Below are 25,105 nucleotides of genomic sequence, written 5' to 3' on the forward strand. Positions count from 1 at the left end.
CCACTTCTAGGAATATATCCCAAGAAACTAGAAACACCAATCAGAAAGGATATATGCACCCCTATGTTCATAGCAGCACAATCTACAATAGCCAGAATTTGGAAACAGCCTAGGTGCCCGTCAACAGATGATTGGATCAAAAAACTATGGAATACTATGCTGCCAAAAAAAAAGAAGGAATTCTCATCATTTGCAGCAACCTGGATGGAATTGGAGAACATCATGCTGCCACTGACTGAGAACCTTCAGTCATCATGAGGGTGGCCGCGAGCATCAGGTAGTGTCACCAGAGACAGACCAGCACTCACCACCTTGCCCTGTCCCATCTGCTCTAATGCTCCTGTTCTTCTACAGGCATCTGTGAAAGTCTCCTCCTCTCTCCCGCCCCGCTCACTGCTCACTCTGACCTCCGCTCTGCCTCCACAAAGCAGTGACATCAGGACTCCGCGTAATGTCACTGGTTGCTAGACGCCAGTCGGGGCGGCCCTAGCGACCAGTTTAAGGTAAATTTTCATTCTGAGACAGAGCGTGGGGGGGCCTTATTTTCGGGGGAATGCCTTATATTTCACTCAGAAGGAAACCTGTAAGTAGGTCTTATTTTCGGAGGATATTTTATTTTCGGGGAAACACGGTAGTATATATAAAAAGAGATTCTAACAGTTACTCTATTTTTTAAGAATATAAACTAATGAGGCTGGCAAGGGTCTAGACTAGGTATTCACATTTCAAACAAGGTGGTTTTCAAAGAACACATTTAAAATGAAACACATCTTAGTAATATTTGTATCTTTGTAAATACTTTATTTTGTTTCCAGCTCCAATTCACAGGTTATTTCAAAGTCAACTAATATACAGCTAATGAAGTAAAAATGTATAAGAAGTTTATGTGATATAAGATACACATAAAGAAAACCTGAAATGTTAACTTAATTTGTTCTACTAAGAACATCAGGGCTTGCAGAATTGATACTGGCCTTATATATCAATTACTTGTTTCTGTAAATTCTTGTTGACTCTTTTCAGAGAGCGTATTGTGCTACTGTGTCTAAGAAATCAGTGAATAACTAGGTTTTCCATTTTATGAAAGTACAAAGCATTACTTCAATACTAGGCCTTTCTTACTGAGTCCTGTATCTATTTTCTTTTCTTTCTTTCTTTCTTTTTTTTTTTTTTAATATTTTATTGATTTTTATCAGAGTGGAAGGGAGAGGGAGAGAGAGTTAGAAACATCAATGAGAGAGACACATCGATCAGATGCCACCTGCACACCCCCTACTGGGGATGTGCCTGCAACCAAGATACATACCCTCAACTGCAATTGAACCTGGAACCTTTCAATCTACATGCCGATGCTCTATCCACTGATAAAAACCAGTGAGGACCTATATCTATTTTCTTAAAAGTACACTTTCTTTTTATAAAGTTTGTTAATAAAATCTTAAGAAATTACTGAATCAGAAGCAAAAACAAGGTGTCTTTATATTACAAAGAATATCAATGAAGACTTAAGATAAACATCTAGTATTAAAAAAAACAAAACCAAATTCTGACATTCACAGCAAAATTCCCACATGATCTTTTCCTAAAAAAGACCCTTTCCAGCTTGTTTCCAAACTTCTTTTACTCCTTTAATGCTTTCTTTTTTCACACATTTCCAGTACTCTTGAACACTTAGTTGTTGTGGTACCTGTTAATCAAAAGTAAAAATTAAAGGATCATTCTCTTTAAGGTTAAACGTTATTTCAGGTATGTACTGTTACTACTTATCTCCCATACTCCTTCAAAATCAATTTGAGATGGATTATGTTATAAAAGGTGATTGCACAATGGGTGAAAAAAAGGAGATATATGTACTACTATTTGTAATGCTTCAAACAATAAAAAGAAAAGGAAAAAAAAGGTGATTGTAACAGAACTGTAGAATTAATACTGGCCTTAAGATAAGGGTAAAAATAAAAGTGAATGTGTTGTAAGAATATCCACAGGAGCCCTAGCCAGTTACTCAATGGTTAAGAGTGTCGGCCTGAGGACTGAAGGGTTCGATTCTGGTCACGGGCAAATACTTTTGTTGCAGGCTCGATCCCTGGCCCTGGCTGGGGCATGTGCAGGAGGCAACCAATTGATCTGTCTCTTTCTCTTTCTCCCACTTTGCTTAAAATCAATGGGAAAAATATCCTCCAGTGAGGATTAACAATAAAAACAAAACAAAAAAACAAACAAAGAATGTTCACACGATAACCAAGGAATGGAGAGATTTCTCTCTCATAAGAAAGGAAAAACTTTGATTTTTAATATATTGGTTTTAAAATATAATTATTTAATGTTTTCCTTTTATAATATTTTCCCTCTCCTGGTGTATTTTATTTAGCTATGTGGAATAAAGTAAGCCTAAATTTTTTATTTAACCTTGGCTAAAATTAAAAAGCAACTATAGGCCACAATATATTTGATGAGAAGCCTTAAGAAAAAATAATATAATTCATCTTAAGTGTTTTGTGAATTAAAAGTACTGTGAGGTTGGTAGTAGTTAGAGCATGAGCCTACGGACCAAAGAATCATGTTTGATTCTTGGTAAAGAATGTGTAGCTCAGCTGCAGGTTTCCCAGCCCCAGTAGGGGGCCTGTGAGTGAGGTGACCAATTGATGTGCCTCTCTTATGTTCATGTTTTTTTTTCTTCTCTCTCTCTCTGTACACATCTCTTCCACTCTCTCTTGAAATCAATGGAAAAATATATCCTCAGGTGAGGATTAAAAAAAAAGTACTATGTGGTTATTATTCCTCTTAACTAAACAAGAAAGTGAAAGTTGGACAACATTGGGATCCTGGTGAGTAAAAGAGCATAGTACTACTGGAAATCCACCAAATGGAAGCAAAAATCTACTTTACATTATGCATATGTTTTTCTCCTATCAATGATTTACAGCTCTTCTCTTGAAAAAATTTTTAAAATTGATTTTAGAGAGGGAGAAAAAGATAAAAACATCAATGATGAGAGAGAATAATTTATTACTGTCTGCACAGGGATCGAGCCAGTAACCCGGGCATGTGCCCTGACAGGGAATCCAACTGTAACCTCCTGGTTCATAGGTCAATGCTCAACCACTGAGCTATGCTGGTGTTTTTTTGAGAAATGGCAGAGCTCCTGGATATATTAAATTGTTAACTGCAAAGGTTGGTTTAATCTCCAGGAATATGATTATTAACTAACAGAGGCCCAAAGCACAAAATTCGTGCCTGGGTACGGTCCCTAGGCCTGGCCTACAATCAGGGCCATCATTCCCCAGCTGTCCAGCCAGGCCCATCCCCTGCTGCTACCCACCCTCGGTTCCCCATTCACCATCAAGTGAGGTTGGCTGCTCCTGTATGCTCAACAGCCCCGCCCCCACGCTGCGGGTGGCCTCAGGCCACACCAGAGCCTGATGGTTGGGGAAAGGGACCAAGAGGTGGTCAGTGCGTCTCATAGTGACTGGACTAGAAGTCATTCTGCCATTAAGGTCAATTTGCACATTACCCTTTTCTTACATAGGATGAGATACTGGATGACTACAAACTTATAAGACAAGTTTGCTAACTGAAATGCTATTTGTTAATTTCGCATAAGTAATATTTGTGTCAGGGAATGAATGTGATTTTCTAAGTTGTAAAAAGGTTTGTTTTGTGAACCCACCATATTTTCTCTCTTTCATCCTCTCTTCTGGCCTACTTGCCATATGGTCCTCTTTGGATCCTGGTTTGCATGCTGCCTTTCTGAGGGGTTTTAGCATATTCTTTTCTATATTAAATTTTGTATTTGATCTGTCCCAGTTATAGACCAATATGTGAATTTGAGTGAATAATGATATACTGTAATTAGCTAACATCTACTGCAAGTGTCTCAGCCACTATACTAAGTATTTTACACTTAATTCTTATAGTAATTCTTTCTGGTAGATTCTATTAATTTCCTCATTGTACAAATGAGGAATCTGAAGCTCAGAAAAATTAAGTGGTTTTGTAAAATTTGACAGTTAACAGGTGATAGAGATGGGATTTGAATTTAGGTGTGTCTAACTGCAAAGGCTGAAGTAAATTCTAGGCTATAATTTCTGAATAGTGGTTTCTGATTAGATTCAGATTTTTTAAAAAAGGCAAAAAAAAAAGTTAGATCCCATCTGGAGAAGTTATCTCTTGATAAATTATAAAAACTCTACTTGAGATTATACATTTCCTTAAATTCTAGGTTTAACATCATCCAATTAATTTCATTTAAACTTGTAGTTATTTAAAAACTCAAAATCTGTTACCCATAAACCTCGGTGCATCCTGTTTTTTAACACTCCAAGAAACTCTCCATGACTAAGACATTCATCACCATCCAAATCAAAGATCTTGAAGACAGTGTCCAAAATATTGTTTGAGAGCTCCTGTCCTGTAGCTACTTTCACAGCTCTCTTAAACTCTGCTAAAAAACCAAAGAAACATAAAAGAACTCATCTACCATGTGAAACAGTGTAAATGAAATTAATCTAATTTTTCATATTAAAAATATTTTATTGATTTCAGAGAGGCAGGGAGAGGGATAGAGATAGAAATATCAACGATGAGGGAGAATCATCAATCAGTTGCTCCCTACTGGGAATTGAGCCCACAACCTGGGCTTGTGCCCTTGACCAGAATCAAACCCGGTACCCTTCAGTCCACAGGCAGATGCTCTATCCACTGAGCCAAACTGGCTAGGACTAATTTTTCATAATTTGAGAAGTAAAAATAATCTAAATAGTTGTTATATGGGAAGTAAATAAAAAACATAAATATCTCAGCTGGTGTGGCTCAGTGGCTAAGCAATGACCTATGAACCAGGAGGTTACAGTTCGATTCCCAGACAGGACACATGACGAGTTTTGGGCTCGACCTGTAGTAGGGTGCATGCAGGAGGCAGCCAATCAATGACTCTTTCTCATCATTGATATTTCTCTCTTCTCCCCTCTTCCTCTCTGAAAACAATAAAAATACGTTAAAAAACCCCAAAAAGCAAAAAATACACAACAAGAATGTATTCAAATAATAAATTTGGCTGAGAAGTGCCATGAAAGTAACTGTTAGATAAGCGGCTGTTTTAATTTAACCAACGTTTTCAAACCCAAGTAATTTAAATATTTCCCCTTTTCACAGAAAAAAAAAATAAGTAACAAAAAATAGAGTATTAAATTCAGAATAACCACATGAATTAAGTAAAAGGCCAATCAATTTCTTTTATTGTAATTGACTCTTTGGTTGATATCTTATTGAAAAAAATGATAAAAATTGAATGATTCATATAACTTACCTAATCTGACAGGGCGATGGGCTAAATTAAACATCTGCATGGCAATAGAGAAGTCTTCCAAGTGGGTTGTAAAATGACAAAATGACTTGAACTCCTCCAAACTAATGCTCTAATAAAACAAAAGGGAGTTTTTTTTTTTTTAAATTACAATTTTATAATTGCATTATATAATCGAACAAAATGTGAGTCTTCTTTTCTAGCATAAAACTTAAGAATTTCTATCTTTCTAAGCAAGTCTATTAAAAAGTTTGAGATGTAGAATAACAAAATTATAGATTTTAAAGATGAGGAGGAACCTCAAGAGACTGGCAGGAAACTGGGTATGATTGTGTGAATGGGCTGCTCACGTTGTGCAGTGTAAGACTTGAGGAGGGGGGATTCTGGTGTTATGGACTGAGTCCGTCTCTGAAATATTCCTTGTTGAATAATCCCCAATGTGACTATATTTGGAGATTGGAAGTCATAATACTGTGGACCTAATTGGATATGCCTAATGTCCTGATGAGCAGTTTTCTCATTTTGCGTGTGGGGAGGAGGGAGACCTCACCAGACTCCAACCCTGCTGACACCCTTGATCTCAGGACTTCCAGGCTCCAAACTTGTGAGAAAACAAGTTTGTGCTATCATAATTAGACTGGGAGACAAAGCCATTGTGGCAGGGCTGAGGCAGATGTGTTTAGGGGCGATCAGGACAGGAGGGGAGGGCAGTTGGTGGTGATCAGGCTGGTGTGGGGGTAGTTGGGGGTGAGCAGGCTGGCAAGGGGGGTCAGTTGGGGGTGAGAAGGTCAGTGGGGAGCGGGTGAGGGCAGTTGGGAAGAGCAGGCCAGCAGGCAGAGAGGTTAATGGCAATAAGGCAGGCAGGCAGGTGAGCAGTTAGGAGCCAGTGGCCCCAGATTGTGAGAGGGATGGACAGTTTAGGCCTGATCCCACAGTTGGGGCAAGACAGTAGGACATCCCCTGAGGGGTTCCACATTGGAGAGGATTCAGGCCAGGCTGAGGGACCCCCAAGACGCCCCCCCCGCTCCCCTGCTGCACGACTTTTGTGCACTGGGCCACTAGTGTCTTTATAATTAGATAATTTTTCTTTCATATCCATAAAAACTTTAAAGTTTTCATATATTTCTAGTTAATTAATGTTTTAGATTTTGAGAGTATGTTTATTAAAGCTGGGGTCAGTGAAACAAGAAAGGGGTTAGGATAGAAGCAACATAGAGAGCCTAGGTGGGGCTGCTTTAGCTCACTGAAGAGTCAGAGAAAAGGAACTTTGACGATAGGGTTAGGGGGTTAGCCTGGGAGGAGCTGCCACTGCCCACTGTTCCCCAGGTTGTAAGTCTCCTAGGGTCCCTTAGAGTTTAGAAGATGCATGCCTATGGAGGAAGAAAAGAGGGAATGGGAAAGGCATAGGTGTGCTCCCAGGAGGGACAGTGGGTGCGGGGGCCACAGGTTTTAAGGGTTTTTAAAGCCTGGGGCTTTAGGGGATGTCTTGGAGGATCTCAATATAATTTTAATCAGCTTTTTGCTGATGCACCAAAAGTAGATTTATTAGGTCTAGTAATAATTAATGTCGTTTTCTAATACTTTTTAAAATCGAATTTATTTAAACAATACAACAAAATTTAATCAACAATATAGTTGCTGTTGTTTTCTACTACTTGTGCCCAACACTCAGGAAGCATTTTAATCCCTCTGTTGTAAAAGTCTCGTGATTTTGATGCAAAAAATTCGGTCAATGCATTTTTGAGGCATTCTTCATTATTAAATTTTTTTTCCAAGAAGAAAGTTTTGCAAAGAACGAAACAAATGGTAATCGGAAGGGGCAATATCAGGAGAATATGCAGGTTGAGGGAGAACTTCCCATTCCAACTGGCGCAGTTTTTCAGCAGTGATTCAGCAGTTATCTTGCAGATAACCATGCGTTATCGTGGTGAAGAATTACGCCCTTCCGATTAATCAGCGCGGGTTCTTTTTCTCTTAAAGCTTGGGCTAACCTTTCCAATTGGGCACTATACACTGCACTTGTAATGGTTTGGTTAGATGGTAAAAGTTCATAATGAAGAATTCCTTTAAAATTCCACCAAACACACAACATCACTTTTTTCGCATGCAAGTCAGGTTTTGGCGTGGGCTGCGGAGCCTCATTTTTGTCCAACCATTGAGGCCACCTTTTCAAATTAACATACAGCACCCATTCTTCATCTCCGGTAACAATTTGCTCTAAAAACGGCAAACGGTTTTGACGAGAGAGGAGCGAACTGCAAATTGTGACTCTTTGATTACGGTTGTTGTCGGTCAACTCATGAGGAACCCATTTTCCAAACTTTTGGACTTTGCCAAGTGCACGCAATTGATTGGAAATTGTTTTTTTGTGAACAATTTAAAGTTGTCGCAAGCTCTTGTTGGGTAATTTGAGGATTTTGCATCAAAAGAGCTTGAAGAGCTTCTTGATCAAAATTGGACACACGGCCTCGACCACTCTTGTCATCTAACGAAAAATTTCCCTCGCGAAATTTCTCAAACCAACGCTGGCATTTTCTGGCGCTAACTGCATCTTGACCAAGAGCACTACAGATGTTTTTTGCAGCCTCACTTGCTTTTCTTCCTAATTGGAACTCGTAAAGCATGCAGTGCCGAATATGCTCTTCATCCGCCATCTTCTTAGCCCTAGTTTTGCAACAAAAAACAAACCAAACACAAACTTTTTCAAGCAAAACTTGTTAATTGCACTTCACACGTTCTGTAGATACCACGTGTTTGAAGGTTATGTCAATACAAGTCAACGCCAAGCAAGATTTTAAACGAATGTTTGAAAACGACATTAATTATTACTAGACCCGATACTTCCTAACTTCACCTGTCCTTGGGTGTGGCTGGCAAATGGCCCTAATTGGATTTCTCTTTCCTATCTCTCTGAGCACAGTGATTTAAGCCATTTGCCCTCTGACTGGGGAGAACTGTCATCATTAGCTTTTTTTAAAAACAAATATTTTTGATATATACATTTAAATGTTTTTAATTTTTAACTTATTTTTATTTTATTATTTATTATTATTTAATTAAATTTTTTTTTTTATTTCAGAGATAAAGAGGGAGAGAAAAAGACATCAATGATGAGAGAAAATCATTGATCAGCTGCCTCCTGCATGCCCCATACTGGGGATTGAGGCCAAAACCTGGGCATATGTCCTCCTGGTTCATGGGTCAATGTTCAGCCACTGAGCCACACTGGCCAGGCTAAATTTTTTTTTTTTTTTTTTTAATAATTTTAATTTTAGAGAAAGAGGAAGTGGGGAGGGGGGGGGGGGACAGAGAAATTTTGATGTCAGAGTGGGTACCTCCTGCAAGCCTCCAACTGGGGATCAAGCGCACAGCCCAGACATGTGCCCTGACTGGGAATTGAACCAGCAACCTTTTGGTTCTTTGGTCGTTTGACTATCCAAATCAGTTTTCCTATTCCACTTTTTCTGGCTCACTAGCCTCTCATTCTTCCCTTAGAGATTTCCATCCCTGAAATCTTTTAGGAGTGATGAGGGAGGATGGTTTATCCTCAATAGCTAGTTAATTTATAATGGTTATATATTGCAATTGCAATTATAAATGGGATCTTCATTATATATTATCTTTTCCCTCACTATAAAATTAGCTTTAAAATTATATTTAAATACCTATCCTTTTCAAAATAATTTTCAGAACAATACAGTAAAAATAATACATAAAATAAAAATCTCTTGTTGAAACTGGTTTGGCTCAGAGGATTGAGTGTCGGTATGTTGACTGCAAGGTCCCAGGTTTGATTCTGGTCAAGGGCATGTACATTGGTTGCGGGAACATCCCCAGTAGGGGGTGTGCAGGAGGCAGCTGGTTGTTGTTTCTTTCTCAGCGATGATTCTAACTCTCTATCCCTCTCCCTTCCTCTCTGTAAAAAATCAATAAAATATATTAATATTATAATTTTTTTTTTTAAATCTCACTGATCATTAATCATTATTAATAGTTTGGCAATTGTTTCATTCACTTCACATACACACACATATGCTACTACATTTTCTGACTTGTAATTTTTACAAAGGACAGCTACTTCTGATATATAAGGTGGGGCAAAAGTAGGTTTACAGTTATTTGTATGGAAAATAATACAATAATTACTCTTTTATTTTGTTAATTTGCACTGGCCACAATTTTCAGAACAACAGAAAGTAACAGCAGTGATAGTAGACATTCCTAATTCCTGATTTTACTGAAAATGCCAAACTCATGGCTGCAACACTGATTCTTAGTGAACAGTTCCTTAATAAGAAAAAAGTATGTGAAGAACATTCTCAATTTGATTTTATATATAAATACTAGAGAGCAGCTCAGTCTTGGTTAATTTGGAAGTCACTTTAATTAATTATATAAATGTCTAACTTATTATTTTACATTCATCTCAAGCATAACAAAAAGGCATACCAACCTCTCCTGCTGACAACTTCTCTCTCACATTTTTCCAATAAATGTCTTTATTTTCAGTGTTAGTGAAAAAAAGGAGCCACTCCGCAAAGTCTTCTTTCCTCATGAAACTCAAACCTTTAGAGAACTGCAGAAATTCCATTTCTTGGACCTCCGTCTGTAGATTCTCCATAAACCTAAATGTTAAAGTATAGAACTGACAGAAGTGGCCAGTGCTTTCAACTGTAACATCATTAGCGGGACTGCAACACCGTCATGAGTTGCATGAAGCATGAATGCCATGTCAAGGACTGTGGCAGTAGATCAGCTGGGTAAGTCCAATACCTGCTTCAATATGACTCCCCATACTTGGTTTGTTTGCACATTCTACATTCTGACAAACTTAAAGACTTAAAAAGTTAGAAAACAGTATTTTTCCAATACAGAAAAATTACCAATAATCAGAGAGACTTAAAATTCAGTTGGGATACTACTTTTATAATCATAATAATAACTAATGGTTCCTCATAGTTTTCAGATTCTAAATTTGATCAATGTAATCAATGAATAGCTTTGCATCAAAAGCTTAGATTTACTAAAAAAGATTTAGAACCTTTGGACAAGAACATATGTTTATGTGACTCAACATTCTTTTTAAGAAATTTTTATAAAAGAAGCCGAGCCGAAACCAGTTTGGCTCAGTGGATAGAGCGTCAGTCTGCGGACTGAAAGGTCCCGGGTTTGATTCTGGTCAAGGGCATGTACCTTGGTTGTGGGCACATCCCCAGAAAGGGTGTGCAAGAGGCAGCTGATTGATGATTATCTCTCATCGATGTTTCTAACTCTGTATCTCTCTCTCTTCCTATCTGCAAAAAAATCAATAAAATATATTAAAAGTAAATAAATAAATAAAAATAGCCAAAACCGGTTTGGCTCAGTGGATAGAGCGTTGGCCTGTGGACTGAAAGGTCCCGGGTTCCATTCCAGTCAAGGGCACGTACCTTGGTTGTGGGGACATCCCCGGTAGGGGGTGTGCAAGAGGAAGCTGATCAATGATTCTCTCTCATCGATGTTTCTAACGCTCTATCCCTCTCTCTTCCTCTCTGTAAAAAATCAATACAATTTATTTAAAAATTTTTTTTATAAAAATAAACGGCACTTTGATCAAACTGTCATCAATAGCTTTCTAAGAAATGTATAAAATGAAAGAATGAGAATACATGGGGTGAAAGAGATACAGTCCAGTAAAGAGGAAAGAAAGCTGCCATGTATCCCCCAAATCTTAGAAGTATGAGGAGGAGTTTGATTTTATGCTTCTATCTGTGGTAGGTGAGAGTCTAAATGTATTTGATACACATATTTATCAGTGCTATGTGTCTTTTTGGGTCAAAACAGAATTTTATTCAAAATTTGAAGCATTTCAGGTTTGGACTGATAGATCAACAAAATTTACTGATATGCTTCATCTTTGTTTTGCTGAGTTTTATTATATTGTGTACTCTGATAACATTCAATTATTTTCCTATCAGGATTGTTAAAAGAATGCTTTACTTGCAAACAACTGTACAATGAATTAGAAAGAAGAAAATGTGGTATAAAAACATGAATAACTAGTTCCTTTCCTTTTTTCCTTCAGGCTCTATACGAGGCCGAAATATTATAAACTTAACTAGAGGCCTGGTGCATGAAAATTCATGCACTGGAGGGGGGTCCTTCAGCCCGGCCTGCCCCCTCTCACAGTCCAGGAGCCCTCAGGGCTTGGAGGTGACCTGGCAATCAGGGGAAGGTGACACCCCATCACACCTCTGCTGCTGCCACTGCTGGCAGCAAAAGCCTTGGCTGGCCCTGGTTACCTGAGCATCAGGTGGCTCTGGGCAGTTGGGCAGTCGCCATCTGAGGCTTGCCTGTGCCTGAGTCTGCCCTGGGCAGCCAACATCCGATGCTTACCTGCGCCTCAGGTATTGCTTGGACAGCCCCCATCAGAGGTTTTCCTGTGCTTTGGGCCGGCCCTAAGTGGCTGGGTAGCCTCTATTCAAGGCTTGCCTGTGCCTCGGGCTGGCCCTGGGCAGCTGGGGGGCTGAGGGCAGGTCCAGCTGTCCCCCCGCACTCCCCCTCGGCTGGGCTGAAAGGACTGTGGGACTCCAACGGGGCTGGGCACAGCCATCTTGTGGCTATGTGCGCTGCCATCTTTGTGATGGCATGATGGTTAATTTGCACATCCCCTCTTTATTAGATAGGATTGCTGTTAAACTGTATATTGTTCTGGTTTAAGCTACTTGATTTTAATTAATTGTACTACTTTTAAAGAACATAATTTAAAAAAATGTTTTTATTCATTTGAGAGAGAGAGGAAGGGAGAGGGAGAAAGGAACATCAATGTGAGGGAGAAATACTGATTGGTTGCCTCCCGCATGCACCCCTACCGGGGACCAAACCTGCAACCTGGGCATGTGTCCTGACCAGGAATCAAACCAGTGACCTTTTGGTGCACAGGACAATGCTCAATCAACTGAGGCACCTGGGCCAGGACAAACGTAAAAATGTTTTGTAGTAATATTCTTTCTAAGTCTAAGATTATGTATTTTGTTATGACAAAAATCTGCAACATGATAATATACATAAATACATGAATTGAAGAACTTATAATATGTAAGGCCACTAGATGCACTCTAAAAACATTTAAATAATTTATAAATCAGTAGACTAATTGGAAACTCTGGTAAAATTCTGCTTTTCTTTACCTGAGTGCTTAGGCCCTGGTGTACTGGAGCTGGCTTGCAGCAGCTGAGAGAGTGTATTGTGCATGTGTTGTCCATGCCAATTGTTGGGTCCAAGCCCCTATGCTAGGGACTGGACCTCTGTGGACCCTTGGAATTGAAAGAGATGAGTAGCTGCGGGTATACAGGAGAAACTTTATTGCATATCAAGCAGCCATTTCACACAGGACACTCATTGTAAATACAGTAGCCAGTCTTTGCTAACAAAGTAGCAAACACATGAACCCTACAGAGCAGTTCTTGCTAACAAAGCCATCACACTTCATATCTGGCAGCTTGAGATGGGCTTGCTGGAGTAGTCACACTATTAACTTTAAGTGTTACCAATCAAGGCTGTTCTCCTTAAGAACTGAGCATTAGACAGTCAGCAGATCCCAATCAGTCCACTGCCCACCTGCTGTGATGGTGGTGGTGCGGCAGCAAGGGAGAGAGGAGAGGGGTAGGCGAGGAACTGCATGGTGGGGGGTGCCTTATGTGCCCAACCTGGTGACTGTCACCTCCTCTCCCAACCCTGCTAGGGCCTTTGAGCCCCAGGGTGGGATGAGGAACCGGGGGTGTGTGGCAGCAGACGTGGCCCCTTCCCCAGGAGGGCCAAGGGCCAGCTCCCTTTTCAGAGCCAGCGGCCAACCTCCCATGTCCTGTCCCTCTCCCCAGCCAGCAGGCCACAATTGGCCTGGCCCTGATTGGCCCTGATCACCGGCCAGGCCTAGGGACCCCATCCATGCATGATTTTCCTGCACCAGGCCTCTAGTAAAAAAGAAGAAAGAGTTGACATGAGTTCAGCACATATTCTGAGTGCCTTCTGTATTTTATGTTCTGTCTACTTCAGAAACATTGTTTCATCTAATTATCAGATCCACCTCAGACTTCATGTAGGGAAAGAATACTAATGTGAATGAAAGGGGAAAGAATTGAAGATTAGGAAATAAAATATTTGCATGAATTAGAGGTTGCCTCTTTTCTGTTATCAGATTATTTAAAAGTTATTAGAATTTATAGTTTCTTTTTTTAATCCTCATCTGAAGACATTTTTTCCCCATGGATTTTTAGAGAGAGTGAAAGGGAGGGAGAGATAGAGAAATGTGAGAGACACATTGACTGGTTGCCTCCCGCATGCACCCAGATGTGGGGATAGAGGGGGTCAAACCTACAACTGAGGTATGTGCCCTTGACTGGAATCAAACCTGGGACCCTTCAGTCCATGGGCCGATGCTCCATCCACTGAGCCAAACTGGCTAGGGCTATAGTTTATTTTTACATTTACTCACAACTCCGTAAAGTAGGCAGGACAAGACTAGTATCACCACATAAAGTTTTTAAAGATTGAAAGAAGGTACAGTTGACCCTTGAATAACCTGAGACCACTTACACTTGGATTTTTGAAAATATAAGTATATACATTTTTAAAAAAGTCATGTATAAGTGAACCCACACAGTTCAAAGTTGCATTTTTTAAGGATCAACCATACTCAATTGTTTCTTCACTTATCTATAAAATTTCCCTAAATGAATATAAATATTTGCATTTACCTGCGAAATTCTCTATAATGAAGTTTTCTTTCTCCTCTTTTTCCAAAGAAACGTATCTGAAGGGTTGTGTTAATTTCAGGTTCTTTCACTTTTGGTTCCTATAAAAATGTTACAGTAATTTCAAATATTATAACCAAAATAAATCCTGTAGCCTGGAACTTTCAGCACAATATCTACAAAAGACTCTTGTAGCAACAACAACAACAACAACAAAAGTGGACAAGAGAAAAGCCATTTTGTCTTTTACTTTGTACAACAATAATCTATAATCATCTGCTCAGGCAGAAGAAAAATATGGCCTACAATATTCAAAATACTTAAGGTGGTGGACTTAAGCAGTAAACAAAAGTTTAGAAATGCTCATACCTTTTGACCCAGCAATTGAGTTTCTGAGGAGTTGTCTCTAAGATATATTCACATATGTATAAAATGACATAATTACAGAATTATTAACTGTAGCATTATTTGTAATTTCAAAAGACTGGATATATTTAAACATCTTTCAAAAGAGGAATGATTACATAAATTGGAACACCAAAGTACTATGGAGCCATGAAAAAATAAGATACTCATCTATTTTTAAAAAATATTAAATCTTTATTGTTGAAAGTATTAAATATGTCCTGCTTTGCTTTCCCCCTAAATATTAAGCTATATTAAGGATAAATGGGAGAGTGGGAAACAGTGAATATAGTATGCATGCTACTGCTTATATAAACATGGAAAAAAGATATATAGATATATTTAATTATTTATATGCATAAAATATCTCTGGAAGAATATACGGCAAACTGACAGAACACATTGCTCAGGGAGAAGTGGTGATTGGGAGAAAAATTCTATCATATATATATATATATATACACACACACACACACACACACACACACACACTCTTATGAACCTTATCAAATCTACACCATATGAATGTAGCACATCTACTTAAAATATTTAGAAAAAAATAAATTATTATAATTTCCCAAGTATTTTTGAATATTTATTTGAATAAACAGAATAGAGAAACTAATATAATGCCAATCTGTTCGGAAATGTTTACATTATCTGTACATACCTGGCATTCTGTTTCATTAGTTATTGTCTTCAAGTCATCCTGTTTACTTATGATCTTCTGAAGCTAAAAAGATGGCAAACATGAATTTAGATGTGTCTACTGGATTTTTCAAAACAACCTCAAAAACAGATGCCATGTTTATATATATATATATATATATATATATATATATATATATATATATATATTAATACACACACACACACACACACACACATTAGGTATTTGTTAAATAGTAACTAAAATTCTTTTTATTTTATTAACTCCTAATGTTATGTTTTTTCTCAGATCATGTAAGAATCAGATATGCAAGAATTAACATTATTATTACAATTTGGATCATTTTTTTCTCTCAAAGGAAGCCAGCTTACTTAGTATATACATATTCTGATTACTCCAATTCTTAAAAGAAAATTTTTTATTCATAACTTTCTGTATTATTGATAGTTTACGGCAACATTTTCAAGTACATAACTCTTAAAAAGCTACTTACAATATATATATATATATATGTTGTCCCTTTTCTCTTTATACATTTTAAAGCATAAAATTATTTAAAGACCTACATTTTTACCAATTATAAATTGGTTATAGTACTCTGAGACTGAGTACATTAAAAAACCTACCTTTCAGAGTCATTTGTACCAATCCTCATGAGGAAAGCAAATAAAAAGAAAAGTTAAAAAAATTAAACGTAGACAAAATCTCAAACTATGAATTTAAATCAATTAAGAAATGAACCATCACCAATTCTTTTGAGGTTATTTTTTTAAAAAACTAAATCTTTATTTTTGCAAGTATTACATATGTCCCATTTTTCTCCCCATTGATCTCTTCTAGCCTGTCCTCCCCCCCCCCCCCCAATCCCAGGCCTTCATCACCCTATTGTCTGTGTCCATGCGTTTTGCATATATGCATACAAATTCTTTGGTTGATCTCTTCCCTTTCACCCACCCTTCCCCGCCTTCCCTCTGAGATTCCACAAGCTGTTTTATGCTTCTGTGTCCCTGGATCTATTTTGTTCATTAGACTGTACATATGAGTGAGATCATACAATACTTGTCTTTCTATGACTGGCTTATTTTGCTTAGTATAATACTCTCCAGGTCCTCCCATGCAGTCTCAACGGGTAAGAGATGTTCTTTTTACTGCAGTATTCTATGGGGTAAATGTACCATTTTTTTTTTTTTTAAATCTACTTATCTGCTGATGGACACGTAGGCTGTTTCTAGATCCTAGTTATTGTAAATAGTGCTTCTATGAACATAGGGGTGCAAACATTCTTTCTGATTGGTATTTCAGGTTTCTTATATTCCCAGAAGTGGAATTATTGGGTCAACTGGCAATTTCATTTTTAATTCCTTTAGGAAACTCCATACTGTTTTCCATAATGGCTGCATCAGTGTGCATTCTTACCAGCATTGTACTAGGGTTCCCATTTCTCCACATCATCACTAGCACTTGTCATTTGTTGATGATAGCCATTCTGACATCATTGTCATTTTAATTTGCATCTCTCTGATGAGCAGTGACTTTGAGCATTTTTTCATATATCTCTTGGCTGTCTATATGTTTGCTTTAGAGAAGTGTCTCTTTAGGTCATTTGCCCATTTTTATTTTATTTTTTCATTTATTTATTTTTTATTTTTTTAAAAAATTTATTATTTTATTAAATTATTATCTATGTACATATTTTACCATTGCCCCCCTCCCATCCATACATACCCACCCTCCCCAGAGTTTTGTGTCCATTGGTTGTACTTATATGCATGTATATAAGTCCTTCAGTTGATCTCTTATCTCCCCCAGATCTCCCTCCCTTCCCCGCTGTAATTTGACAGTCTGCTTGATGCATTACTGTCTCTATATCTATCTTTTGGTTCATCAGTTTACAATGTTCTTTATTATCCATAAATGCGTGAGGTCATGTGGTGTTTTTCTTTCATTGACAGGCTTATTTCACTCAGCATGATGTTCCCCAATTCTATCCAGGTTGCTGCAAATGATGAGAATTCCTTCTTTTTATGGCAGCATAGTATTCCACTGTGTAGACATACCAGTTTTTTGATCCAATCAACAGCACCTAGGCTGTTTCCAAATCCTAGCTATTGTAGATTGTGCTGCTATGAACATAGGGGTGCATATATCCTTTCTAATTGGTATTTCTAGTTTCTTGGGATATATTCCTAGGAGTGGGATTACTGGATCAAATGGGAGTTCCATTTTCAGTTTTTTGAGGAAACTCCATACTGTTCTCTACAGTGGTTGCACCAGTCTGCATTTCCACCAGCAGTGCACGAGGGTTCCTTTTTCTCCGCAACTTGGCCAACACTTGTCGTTTGTTGATTTGTTGATGTTGGCCATTCTGTCAGGTGTGAGATGGTACCACACTGTTGTTTTTATTTGCATCTCTGAGATATTTAGTGACTCTGAGCATGTTTTCATGTGCCTTTTGGCCTTCCTTCTGTCTTCTTTTGAAAATATTCTATTTAGGTCCATTGCCCATTTTTTAATTGGATCATTCATTTTCCTTTTATTTAGTTGTATAAGCTGTCTGTAGATATTGGAGATTAAACCTTTATCAGTGGTAACATTTGCAAATATGTTTTCCCACACAGTGGGCTTTCTTGTTGTTTTGTTGATGGTTTCTTTTGCTGTAAAAAAGCTTTTTATTTTGATGTAGTCCGATTTGTTTATTTTCTCTTTAACTTTCATTGCCCTAGGGGCAGTATCAGTGAAGAAGTTCTTTTGGCATATGGCTGAGATTTTGCTTCCTAAGGATGCCTCTAGTATTTTTTATGGTTTCCCATCTTATGTTTAAGTCCAGTACCCATTTTGAGTTTATTTTTGTGAATGGTGTAAGTTGGTGATCTAGTTTAATTCTTTTGCATCTATCTGTCCAATTTCCCCAACACCATTTATTGAAGAGACTGTCTTGACTCCATTTGTGCCTCCTTTGTCAAATATTAATCGAGCATAGTGACTGGGTTGATATCTAGGTTCTCGATTCTATTCCAATGATCTATATGTCTGTTCTTGTGCCAGTACCAGGCTGTTTTGAGAACAGTGGCTTTGTAATACAGCTTGAAGTCTGGTATTGAGATCCCTCCTACTTTACTCTTCTTTCTTAGGATTGCTGTGGCTATTCGGGGTCTTTTATTGTTCCAAATGAACTTTTGGAGAGTTCTTTCTAGGTCAGTGAAATATGCCGTTGGTATTTTAATGGGGAGTGCATTGAACCTATAGATTGCTTTGGGAAGTATGGACATTTTGATGATGTTGATTCTACCAATCCATGAACATGATATGTTCTTCCATCTGTTTACATCTTCCTCTATCTCTTTTTTTCAGTGTTGCGTAGTTTTCCGCATATAGGTCCTTTACTTCCTTAGTTAAGTTTATTCCTAGGTATCTTAATTTTTTTGGTTCGATGGTAAATGGAATTGCTTTTTTAGTCTCCGTTTCTGTAAGTTCACTGTTGGTGTATAGAAATGCCATAGATTTCTTGGCGTTAATTTTGTATCCTGCTACATTGTGAAATTCATTTATTAAGTCAATTAGTTTTTTGATGGAGCCTTTCCAGTTTTTTATGTACAATATCATGTCATCTGCAAATAAGGATAACTTTACTTTGGATGCCTTTAATTCCCTCTTCTTGTCCAATTGCAATGGCTAGTACTTCCAGTACTATGTCAAACAGGAGTGACGAGAGTGGGCATCCTTGTCTTGTTCCCGTTCTTAGAGGGAATGGTTTTAGTTTTTGCACACTGAGTATGATCTTGGCTGTGGGTTTATCATATATAGCTTTTATTATGAGGTATGATCCTTGTACACCCACCTTGTTGAGAATTTTTATCAGAAGAGGGTGTTGGATTTTATCAAATGTTTTTTCTGCATCAATTGATATGACTATATGATTTTTATCTTTCAATTTGTTTATGTGACGCATCACGTTTATTGATTTGTGGATATTGTACCATCCTTGTATTCCTGGAATAAATCCTACTTGGTCATGGTGTATGATCTTTGTGATGTTCTGCTGGAGCCAATTTGCTAGAATTTTCTTGAGGATTTTGGCATCTATATTCATGAGGGATATTGGCCTGTAATTCTTTCACTGAGTTCTCTTTATCTGGTTTTGGTATTAGGGTGATGCTGGCTTCATAGAAGGAATTTGGAAGTCTTCCTTCCTGTTGAATTTTTTGGAATAGTCTTAGGAGGATAGGTTTTAGTTCTTCCTTGACTGGTAAACCTCTCCTGTGAAGCCACCTGGCCCTGGACTTTTGTTTGCTGGAAGCTTTTTGATGACTGTTTCAAATTCTTCACAAGTCACTGGTCTATTGAGATTTTTAGATTCTTCCTGAATGAGTTTTGGAAGGTTGTATTTTTCTAGGAATATGTCCATTTCCTCCAGGTTGTTCAGTTTGTTGGAATAGAGTTGTTCATAATATTTTGTAACAATCGTTGTATTTTGGTGGGGTCTGTTGTTATTTCACCTCTTTCATTTCTGATTTTGTTTATTTGAATCCTCTCTGTTTCTTGGTTAGCCTGGCTAGAGGTTCATCAATCTTGTTTATCCTTTCAAAGAACCAGCTTTTGGTTTTGTTGATCTTATGTATTGTTTCTTTGGTCTCTATGTCATTTATCTCCACTCTGATTTTCGTTATTTCCTTCCTTCTGCTTACGCTGGGCTTTTCTTGTTGCTCTTTTTCTAACTCTTAGAGTCGAAGGAAGAGTTAGATAATTTGTTACCATTTTTTCTTGTTTTTTTGCAATAGGCTTGTAGAGATATGAACTTCCCTCTCAAAACTGCTTTTGCTGTGTCCCATAGATTTTGGATTGTTGTGTTTTCATTGTCACTTGTTTCCAGGATGTTTTTAATATATTCCTTGATTTCTCTGGTAACCCAGTCCTTGTTTAATAGCATGCTGTTTAGTGTCCATGTGTTTGATTTCTTTGGATTATTTTCATTGTAGTTAATTTCCAGTTTTATGCCACTATGATCTGAGAAGATGCTAGATATGATTTCTATCTTCTTGAATTTGAAGAGACTTTGCCTATGTCCCAACATGTGGTCTATCTTTGAAAATGACCCGTGTGTACTTGAGAAGAATGTATATTCTGTGGCTTTGGGGGTGAAATGTTCTGAAGATGTCAATTAATTCCATCTGGTCTAGTGAGTCATTTAGGATTGATATTTCTTTGCTGATTTTTTGTTTAGGTAATTTGTCCAAAGATGACAGTGGTGTATTAAAATCTCTTACTATGATTGTATTGCTATTAATCTCTCTCTTAATGTCCTCCAGCAGTTTTTTTTTTTTTTTTTAATGTATTTGGGTGCTCCCATATTGTGTGCGTATATATTTACCAAGGTTATTTTTTCTTGTTGGATTCTTCCCTTTAGTATTATAAAGTGGCCTTCATTATCTCTTGTTATGTCCTTCACTCAGAGATCTAATTTGTCAGATATAAGTATTGCTACCCCAGCTTTTTTTTCATTTCTATTTGCCTGGAAAACTTTTTTCCATCCCTTCACCCTCAGTCTGTGTGCATCTTTTTTTTCTGAAGTGGGTTTCTTGTAGACAACAGATGTATGGGTCTTGTTTTCTTATCCAATCTGTTACCCTATGTCTTTTGATTGGAGCATTTAATCCATTTACATTTAAAGTTATTATTGATACCGTATTTTCCGGCGTATAAGACGACCCCCTAATTTTACAGTTAAAACATAGGTTTAGGCTTATATTCGCTGTATAAGACTACCCCCCACTTCCGAGGCATCACCAGTTCTTTTTTTCATAGACCGCCTCTCTGACTCTGGCCAATCTGAGCAGGCTTTTTATTAGAACACAGTGTAGCTTTGGGTACAGAACATGTACACTGTATTCTAGTAAAAAGCCTGTTCAGATTGGCCAGAGTCAGAGAGGCGGTCTATGAAAAAAAGAACTGGTGTTGCCTCGGAAGTGGGGGGTAGTCTTATACAGCGAATATAGGCCTAAACCTATGTTTTAACTGTAAAATTAGAGGGGTTGTCTTATACGCCGGAAAATACGGTAGGTACTTATTTGACGCCATTTTTATTCTATACCCGTGTTCCTTCTTCGCTTTCTATTTCTTTATTTTTACAATAGACCCTTTAGCATTTCTTGCATTGCTGGTTTGGTGGAGATAAATTCCCTTAGTATGTTTTTGTCCTTGAAGCTCCTGATTTCACCTTCAATTTTGATTGATAGCCTTGCTGGGTACAGTATTCTTGGATTCAGACCCTTCCTTTGCATGACTTTGTATATTTCATCCCATTCCCTTCTGGCCTGATGAGTTCCTGTGGAGAAGTCAGTTGCTAGTCTGATGGGGGTTCCTTTATATGTAACATTCTGTCTCTCTCTGGCTGCTTTTAAGATTCTTATTTTGTCATTGGTGTTTGCCAGTTTAATTATAATGTGCCTTGGGGTTCATTAATTGTAATGTGCCTGGGGTTCATTTTTCTTGGGACTCTGCAAGCGTCTTAGATTTGTGTGGGTTTTTTCTTCTCTATCTCAGGAAAGTTTTCTGTCATTATTTCTTGAAATACATTTTCCATGTCTTCCTCAGTTTCCTTTCCTTCTAGAATCCCTATTATTCTAACATTTTTGTTTTGTATTGTTCCGAAGTTCCCTTAGACTCTCTTCCTGCTTTTTAATTTTTTTCCCCAGAAGCTGCTCTAATTGGGTATTTCTTTCCATCTTATCTTCTAGCTCACTGATGTGGTCCTCTGCTTCTTCTAGTCTACTCTTGATGCTTTCTATTGAGTTCTTTACAGTAGCGATGTCATTTTTCATTTCTTCTTGGTTCTTCTTCATTTCTTCTTGGTTCTTACTCATATTGTCAAACTTGTCTTCCATTCATTTTAGCCATCTTATGATCATTACTCTGAATTCTTGCCTCTAACTCATTTACTTCCTTTTCTCGTGATGCCTGCTTTTCTTTCATATGCGGGCTGTTTCTTTGTTTCCCCATGACTCTCTTTTTAGGATGTCTGGTTGTGTAGTTCTCTCTCTCCTGCTTTGATTTAAAGGCACAAAATACAACACAACCAGGTACAACACATAAGGCACTGAATAGAAATGTGTTTGCAATATTAATAACCTCCAATAAAGGTGACTAGAACCCAACCCAGGTAACAAAAACATACAATCAAACAAAAAGAATAGGCAAATCAATCTTACAAAAAAAGCATAAAACTTCAATATATTTAACATTCAATATATAACTACAAAGGGATAGAGAGAAAGACTTTTTTTTTTTTTTTTAGTAGAGCGACGAGGGAGGTGTGAATGGGCTTGGAGCAGGGGGTTGGAAATTAGATATACACAAGTAGGGTAAAATTTTAACGGGGTAAATAGAAAGAATGGGGAAACTCTAGAGCAGGAAAGGGTTAAGATAAACAGGGCACCAAAGGAAAATGTTAGGAAGATAGTGATGGCGTAAAGGTAGGGTTGAGATTGAATAAAGCATTGGAGAAGGAAAGATAAATATAGACTGTAGAACAGTGACCCTCCCCCCCCAAAAAAAATAATTAAAAAATAATAAAAATAAACAAAAGAAAATAAGATAAATAGGTAAAATAGCAATAATGTTGATTACATATACAATGTAATAATTAAAAAGGTAAAATCAAGTGAGGAAAAAGAAAAAAAATAGTTTCTTGAGTAAACGGTGCAAATAATGAAAATGAAATAAAAAACAAAAATTAAAAAATTTTAAAAAAATTTAAATAAAATTTGCAGTAATGAAGGTCATTTGCTTCCTCTATTGTTATGTTTGGCACGCTTGTTTCCCAGTCCGGATAGTATTGTAGTTCCCTGCGTTTCACTGCTCCTCAGTGTTGTAATCAGGTCCTGATTTTTAAGCAGGTCTTGCTTTGATTTTATTATACTAGGGTCAATTTGTGATTTAGCCTCTAGGTGGCAGTGTTTCTAGGTTGACTTCCCAGGCTCTAAAGCCTCTCTAGCTTCCCCCACCCCTCTCTGCCGTCCTGATCTATGGAAGGGGGAGGGGACAAGTCCGAGCCAACTGTAATCCCCTGTAATTCTCCGATATCCCTCCGAGTCAGATCCAAACGTGTTGCTCTTTAGATATCTCCCCTATTAGGAGCCCCATCCACTTTCACGGGTGACACCCGCCCAACAGCCGGGGCTTCTACTTGTAATCACCGTCCCCTGTCCTCCAGTTTCTGCTCGCCCAGCACGGGCAGGCTTTTGTCTTCGCCAGGAGCACTCACGCACTCTCTCCCCGGGAAGTCTGACCTTTTCGCCATGCGGTGGGGCACTCCTGTGAGTCCAAGTGTTGGCGCCGCCTGGGATCAGTGTTCTGGGGGTCACAGCTGCTTGGTGGTCGTTGTGGCTGTGGATATTCAGGCCTCTGACAGGATCCGATTTCCCTTCAAGATGGCGAGATTTCCCCATCCAAGCCCGTAGGTAGCTTCGGGACGGGACCTCGCCCCGCGTGGGTGCTTCCCTGTCAGGGGCACCCTGGTCAGCGGCCCCCCAGTTTCTTCTGGTGTTGGGCTGTCTCTTGGCTTGCTAATAAACACTCACAGCACAACCCTCAGCTGCTCTCTCTTTCTGCTTCTGGACAAGGCTCAGAATCCACCTATATTCTTCTGCCATTTTTCTGTTTTCCCATTTGCCCATTTTTAAATTGCATTGGTTGTTTTCTTTTGTTAAATTGTATGAGTTTATTATATATATATATTTTAGATATTAACCCTTTACAGATGTATCATTGCCAAATATGTTCTCCCATACAGTGGGCTCCCTTTTCATTTTAATTATATATATATATATATATATATATATATATATATATATATATATATATTTATTTATTTATTTTTTTAAAAATTAATTTTAGAGAGTAAGGGAGAGGGAGAGAGAGATAGAAACATCAATGATGAGAAAATCATTGATTGGCTGCTTCCTGCAACCCAGGGCATGTGCCCTTGGCTGGTGTTGAACCTGGAACCCTTCAGTCCGCAGGACAACGCTCTATCCACTGAACCAAACCAGCTAGGGCTCCCTTTTAATTTTGTTGATTTCTTTTGCTGTGCAGAAGCTTTTTATTTGATGTAGTCCCATTTGTTAATTTTCTCCTTAGTTTCCTCTGCCCTAGCAGATGTATCCATAAACATATTGCCATGAGAGATATCTGAGATTTTGCTGCCTTTGGTTTCTTCTAGGACTTCTATGGTTTCCCAATTTACATTAAAGTCTTTTATGCATTTTGAGTTTATTCTTGTTCATGGAGCACATTGGTGGTCTAGTTTCATTTTTTTTTTTTTTTGCATGTATCTGTCTAATTTTCTCAACACCACTTACTGAAGAGACTGTCTTGACTCCACTGTATGTTCTTGCCTCCTTTGTCAAATGTTAATTGATATTAATGGCTTGGGCAGATTTCTGGGTTCTCTGTTTTTTTCCATTGGTCTATATGTCTGGTCTTGTGCCAGTACCAGGCTGTTTTGATTATGGTGGCTTTGTAGTATAACACTGTATCTGGTATTGTGATCCCTCCAACTTTGTTCTTCTTTCTCAGGATTGCTGTGGCTATTTTGGTTTTTTTTTGTTCCATATAACTTTTGGGAAATTTGCTCTAGAACTGTTTTAATAGGGATTGCATTGCATATGTAGATTGATTCGGCAGTATGGACATTTTAATGATGTTGATTCTACTAATCTATGATCAGGGTATATTTTCCCACTTGTTTACATCTTCCTCTATCTCTTTCTTTAATGTCCTGTAGTTTTCTGAGTTTAAGTCTTTTTATCTCCTTGGTTAAGCTTATTCCTAATAACTTATTTTTTTGTTGCAATGGTAAATGAATTGTTTTTTAAATTTCTTTTTGAAAATTCATTATTGATGTATAAAAATGTCATCAAGGGCAGCTGGTGTGGTTCAGTGGTTGAGCATCAGCCTATGAACCAGGCATACAGTGCAATTCCTGGTTAGAGTATATGC

At 37.9% G+C, this 25,105-nt stretch overlaps 1 protein-coding gene across 6 annotated transcripts in view; it reads right to left on the reverse strand.

Annotated features, from left to right (window-relative positions):
- Positions 1-1,396: 1,396 nt before the first annotated feature.
- The window catches only part of MICU2 (mitochondrial calcium uptake 2), a 132,551-nt gene continuing 108,842 nt past the window's right edge, over positions 1,397-25,105 (reverse strand). For 4 of the 6 annotated variants that reach the window (XM_036457564.2, XM_036457565.2, XM_036457561.2 and 1 more), the window contains 6 exons: positions 15,110-15,172; positions 14,038-14,135; positions 9,756-9,927; positions 5,306-5,414; positions 4,284-4,441; positions 1,397-1,687 (listed from right to left, as the gene is read on the reverse strand). In XM_036457564.2, coding sequence (XP_036313457.1) covers positions 1,583-1,687; positions 4,284-4,441; positions 5,306-5,414; positions 9,756-9,927; positions 14,038-14,135; positions 15,110-15,172 — 705 coding nt within the window. In that variant the 3' untranslated portion in view covers positions 1,397-1,582. The remainder of the gene's footprint in view (positions 1,688-4,283; positions 4,442-5,305; positions 5,415-9,755; positions 9,928-14,037; positions 14,136-15,109; positions 15,173-25,105) is intronic. The other 2 variants (XM_036457562.2, XM_045588532.1) reach the window with 2 other exon arrangements.

This window comes from Pipistrellus kuhlii, unplaced genomic scaffold (genome assembly GCF_014108245.1).
Source record: "Pipistrellus kuhlii isolate mPipKuh1 unplaced genomic scaffold, mPipKuh1.p scaffold_m20_p_3, whole genome shotgun sequence".
Lineage (NCBI taxonomy): Eukaryota > Metazoa > Chordata > Mammalia > Chiroptera > Vespertilionidae > Pipistrellus > Pipistrellus kuhlii.